This window comes from Desarmillaria tabescens (assembly GCF_030435595.1).
Source record: "Desarmillaria tabescens strain CCBAS 213 chromosome Unknown EV420scaffold_157, whole genome shotgun sequence".
NCBI classification, from domain to species: domain Eukaryota; kingdom Fungi; phylum Basidiomycota; class Agaricomycetes; order Agaricales; family Physalacriaceae; genus Desarmillaria; species Desarmillaria tabescens.
Genome location: NW_026848456.1, coordinates 57,417 through 63,120, shown reverse-complemented (window position 1 = coordinate 63,120; position 5,704 = coordinate 57,417). Strand labels below are relative to the sequence as shown.

At 47.4% G+C, this 5,704-nt stretch overlaps 1 protein-coding gene across 1 annotated transcript; it reads left to right on the top strand.

Annotated features, from left to right (window-relative positions):
- Positions 1 to 2,702: 2,702 nt before the first annotated feature.
- On the top strand, positions 2,703 to 3,472 carry EV420DRAFT_1488152 (uncharacterized protein; the record flags this gene model as incomplete). The annotated part of the gene is made up of 4 exons (XM_060470594.1): positions 2,703 to 2,705; positions 2,756 to 3,061; positions 3,168 to 3,286; positions 3,385 to 3,472. The coding sequence occupies 4 exons, from the start codon at positions 2,703 to 2,705 to the stop codon at positions 3,470 to 3,472; spliced, it is 516 nt and encodes a 171-aa protein (XP_060321930.1).
- Between the last annotated feature and the right edge of the window lie 2,232 nt (positions 3,473 to 5,704).

The window sequence follows — 5,704 nt, the reverse complement described above, 5'->3', positions numbered from 1 at the left end:
AGTGCTACACCCATTTCCAGAAACATTTTCAGATCCTCTACATGAGGTAAACCAATGAACATGACGACCCTTCTGGCATAATTCTGAGCCAGAGAAGCCCAGGAACAATGAGCCACTCTCTTCCACGAATGGGACAATGCCTGCTCATGAAGCCTACACACAATTTTTTCAGCGGCCTGATCTTTGCTGAGGGGGAATCCATATGCTCTGCAATGTGTTGGAACATATGACATGGGGTCCAGTACCATAAGCAAAAAGGACGCTAGGCTCCATTTATAGAGTGCTGAAGATCTCATCAGATGTGAAGAGCAGCTATGTTGAGAAAACGGTGCATATGCTTATCGGGGTGTGTCGGTAGGTATAACATCATACATACCAGTGCCTCATACACACGTTCAGGATCGTGGTCAAGGTTTGTCAACCAAATACCTCCCTCAATGTCATATAAACAAGATACTTCAACTTGGTGCATAGTGGCTAAGGACCAAAATGATGCTCCTCAGGTGAAGCTAGGCTCTGGGGTATATATGGTGTGGACTGCACCAGAAGGCTGGAAGCTAGGGAGCATCATATCAGTGCTGTTCTACAAATAGACAGAGTGGCATACTAGCAATCTCCTGGTAGCAAAACTAGAGTAAATCCCACACACAAATCTTGTCCGCATCTTAGTTTGTCATGCTCATTGATATTGAGGGCGTCATGGTAAAACTTGTATACCTCGTTGCGACAGAGGGCTCACGTAGGTAAAATCGCGATCCAAAGTTTGCAACCTTGTTCTGCGGCTATAAGCGTAATCTTACCATCTGCATCATGGTGTTCATCAGTCCATGTGAGGGCGTGATGAAGAAGCCTCCAGTTTATATCAGCCTATTGCTCTCTGGATAGTCCATGTGGCCAATTGTACTGCGATGAGATATTATTCCAAGTGCCATAGCTGTCATCCATGAGACTATCTGCACATCAGAAGCAGCATTAGAAAGCAAGAAACAAGGCATGGACCCAAAAGGAGGGGGGGCTCCTCGATGTGACATGGGACCATCAAGGATCTTTTCACTACATGTTGGATCAGTGACGCCTTCAATGAACTCGGAATGCAGCATCTTCTTGAATGGGTCAGCAGGTTTCTTCATGCTTTGCAACGTATCTGTGGCACTGATTTGATGCAGGAGCACACTGAACATGCAGAACACATACCATGGACCTCGACGAGCTGTGCAGGCTGAACATTCCAATGCTTTGCCATGTACTCTGATGTCAATGCCTTGACGATGTCTGGTTTGCGAAATCCTTCTAGTTTAACACCTCGATTGTGTGCTAAATGCTCGAGAATGGTGTTAATCAATTGCATATCGTCTGGGAAGGGTGGGTGTATAAAGATGATATGCTCGTTGGTATCTTCCAGAATGAGATGACATGAGGCCTGGCTACGAAAATTGTCAGCATGCTGTAGATATATGAATGGATTTAACTCCAGGAAACCGAAGGACTCATGTGCTGAAGTAAATTTTCTGATCCTTCAGGAATGTATGGTAGTACAACGTGAGCCGGGGGTATGGAAGAGTTGCCAGGCATACGTATTTGATGCCAGGATATGGTTGGCATGTCGTTGGATACACCAGAAGCACTGACACCAAAATCTGTTACATGGCATGGGGGCATTCTGAGGTCGCATTGGATCCCTTTGTCAGTGCTAGAAGAAGCAGGGATGTCAACAACAGGACATGGTCCTGCCAAACATGATGCTGATAGGTTATTGATGGTCTTGATGGAGGGAGACCGAACCCTAACATGAGGAGGTAGATCAGGATTGCTTGGAATGTTCCAAGAAGCCTCCTCAGTGCGCTTTTGCTGTTTGGATGGACCTGCAGCGGGAGCTTCACTTTCTACTTCAGATCTGCCCTCATCGTCATCAAAGGTTCATGCAGAGAAAACCTGCAGACGTACTGTTGCACATCCCTCTTCCATTTATTCTCTGTGGCTCGCAAACACCTTGAAAATGCATCGTTGCTCTCTCCTTCATGTTTTTGACGGACTGTAATCTCTCTTTTACTCTTCTTCCTGGGGACTTCTGGAATGACCGGGTATCTGGCTTGGAGCTCTTCCTCAGTTACGCTAGGATAGCCTCAGTAATTGTGAATTTACAAGCTACCACTATGTACTCTGGTTTCCTTCTCTTGAATGAAGCAATGCTATTGAGCTTATGAGTCTGCTCTTTGCATAGCATGTCATTGTCATGTCCTGGCCATTCCATTGGTGTGTCGTTGGTCAAAGGGCTTGGAGATGGAGATGGAGATAGCAGTACTAAGAAACACATTCAGCACATCCATTCTTGCATTTGCGCTACTCATAATTCACATAAATGATTGATTGACATCAAGGCATACATCTGATGTCTACCAACTAAAAATTGCAAGCCAAGCAGGGAAAGCTTATATAATCTAAACGATGTCCCTATACCAGACAGTGGTAGAGGTCACGTGGATTTTTTTTTTCTTCCTTTCGATCCACTTAAGTTCATTGTACTTGTAGTATGGTAAGTTTTCAAATTTTAACATACAGAGCTTGTATGTATATTAAGACACCATGAATACTGCATTCAAACATCCTGGTCAATGAAACTGTTAAGCTAATCTTGAAACTGACACAAAATGACAGCTGTAAACATGTGAAGAGCTACCCACCCCATCTCGCGTGTGACGTTAATGGTATGTTGCTGTCGTATAAGTGCAATGTGGTGTGCTCACTCTGATTGCAGTCTGCATTTCTGGATCTTGAAGCCAGTGTAGCTCATGATGGAGATGACCAGTCCTCTGACTCAGAATATGAAGGTGAAGATAACTTTATTGTTGAAGAGGAGGATTGGGACAAAACAACCGATTCACCGGATGTGGACCTCATTGCCAACTTATCTGCTCCATTTGTGGAGGAAGATAGATGGGGCAGCCTCTTGGAGAGGGCAAGAGCTTGTGCAAGCACCTCTGAGAGCCTGCCGAATGGTAGCAAAGGATTTGACCTTGGTCTTCTGGACGCTGCCCCTGAACTTTGGGTCCTATCATGCATCGTGAGTAGAAAAGTTGAACTTCTTTGTTCATCTCTGATTGATCTCCAAGCTGGGCTGGGAGGAATTTGTCATGTTCCACATTGGGTGCTGCATTTGACCAGGACAGGGCATCAAGGCCCCCTTCATTATGCCACATATGGAGAAACAAGTGTGGCTAGAGGCCGATATGTCAGCCGATTTGAAGAGCTGGCTGATATACCTGGTGTTATCTGTCGCAATCAACAGGTGCTGCTTCATGCTATCTCCCCCACAGAAAGTCAGCGTGCACTCTTAAGTACACTAACACCTCCCTTCGTGTTAGCCACTAACTCTTATCGACTTAGATCAACCAAGGATCGCCACTCGCACTTCGGTGGACGATACACAAGGAGGTCAAAGGCGAAAGACGGAGTCAGGAGCGAACTTAGATAGTCGCGAAGAACGGAGTTCGATGTTAGGTAGAATAAACCTTAGCCGAAGCTGGGGTTTAGACCAGCTAAGGCTTCTACTTAAATACACGTTCGGTAACTAAAAATAGTACTGTGAGAACGTCCGATGTGAATCGCACCATAGAGTAAGCGTGAATGTGTAAGAAAAGAAAAAGAAAAAGGAAAAGAAAAGAATAACCGTAACATTACCCCCCTCTCAAGACTCGTTCGTCCCGAATGAGTCCTTGGTTTCCCTCCCACTCTTGGCTGATTCACTTTCGAAAGAGAGGGAATCGTCGTCGCCGTCAACTTCACTGTCGAAGTCCCAATTTTCGTATACACGTTGTAGGTGGTTCAAATCCACCTCGTCCTCTGACTGATCTCCCTCCTGTCCTGGTTCTATTATGGGGATTCCTTCTGCGTCGTCTGAGGTGACTTCCAACCGGTCAATCTTTGAGTAATGGGAAGAGGGATAAGAGTCTTGTTGGGCCTCCGAGTGCCGTGGGTTCGTGCATTCGGAGGAATACACTGTCTCCACGTCCGTGACACAAGGGGTGTCCGGTTGATGATAAGTTGCTATCGCGTTGGGAGGTATTTTGTTGTCCACTCCGACCGTCTTCCCATGTTTATTGATTTCCCATAGGATCCTTTGGATATGGGCTTCGTATTTGTTCACCAGTTCTTCTGCATTGGCCATGTTTGAACGTTTCACCCACGAGTTTTCTTCCATTGGGTAACCCTTCCATTTTACGAGGTACTCGGTTATGGTTCGACGATTGCGACCGCGTCCGACGATTTTGTCCTTCTGTTCCACTATTTCCTCAATCTCATACTCCTCCTCGTCGTCAATCAGCTCTGGCGGTGGTCTCTCCGGGTGTGGTTGGTTCGGAAAGGCTGGGGCGACATAGGGAGTTAAGAGAGATTCGTTAAAACGGTTGTGGATCTTCCAGCCGACCGGTAGCTTGAGTTCGTACGCTGAGGCCCCTCGCTTTGCGACGATAGTGAAAGGTCCTACTCGTCGGTCGCCCAGTTTTTTCGTTGGACGTGGGAGGTGAAGGTTGGTCGCGTCAAGCCAAACCTTGTCCCCAACATGATACTCAACCGCTGCATCCTTGTGTTTATCGTAGGCCTTCTTCATCGATTCCGCAGCCCTTTCCAATGATTTCTTTGCCTTGTCTTGTGCCTTCCCCATTTCCGCCACCAGTTTCCCTGCTGCTGGGACCACGGCCGTCCTTTGGGGCTTTTTGATAACCTCTCCGTCTCTCCCGAAGATAACCTTGTAAGGAGAATATCCCGTGGCCGAGTGTTGGCGATTGTTATGGGTGAAGGCGGCCAGGGGTAGCCATTCACTCCAGTCATCCTGTTGATCATTAACGAACATTTTGAGGTATTTTTCGATCTCTTGGTTAACTCGTTCGGTCTGCCCATCAGTCTGAGGATGATACGCGGTGGAGGGATTCCCTTCGACATGGAGGAGTCGGTAAAACTCTTTCATGAACTTTGAGACGAATACCGACCCCCTATCGGAGATGACCTTCTCGGGCATCACACCATAGGGCACGTAGACGTAGTCCCTAAGGATTTTGGTGAAGCCTAGGGACGTGAGCTCTTCAGTGCAAGCGATAGGGATGATGGCCTTCGAGAAACGGTCTACTATGACTAAAATGGAGTCGAATCCCTTGGAGGTCGGGAGTTTGGTAATCATATCGACTGAGATGTGAGTCCATGGACGTACGGGGACTTCGTTAGGATGAAGGGGGGCCTTCTTGGGTCGACGATCTGCCTTAGTTCGTTGACACTTCTCGCACCCCTTTACATAGGCCTCCACGTCTCGGCGCATGCGTGGCCACCAGTAGTCTCGAAGTATTAACTCTTTGGTTTTTTCAATGCCTGGATGCCCTGCCGTGACGTGGTCATGCTTAAGGGTGATGATTTGCCCACAAAGGTCACGGTCCACTGGTATGTAGATCCGCCCGTCATACCATAACAAGTCCTGGTCACGTGAGATCCCCTTTTCATGGTTAAGGGAGTCGGATATCCCCTTGTCCCAGCGGCGAGGTTCGTGCGTGGCGGCCTTGATCTTTTCATGCAGCTCTTCAGCGGTAGGCATGATTAAGGCCCTAAAGTGTTCTGTCTTGAGGACCACCACGTCATGGTTGTCCTCCTTCCCTTGGTCGTGGTCAGCTCTCCGTGATAGGAGATCCGCCTTACGATTTTGGGCTCCGGGCTTGTGATG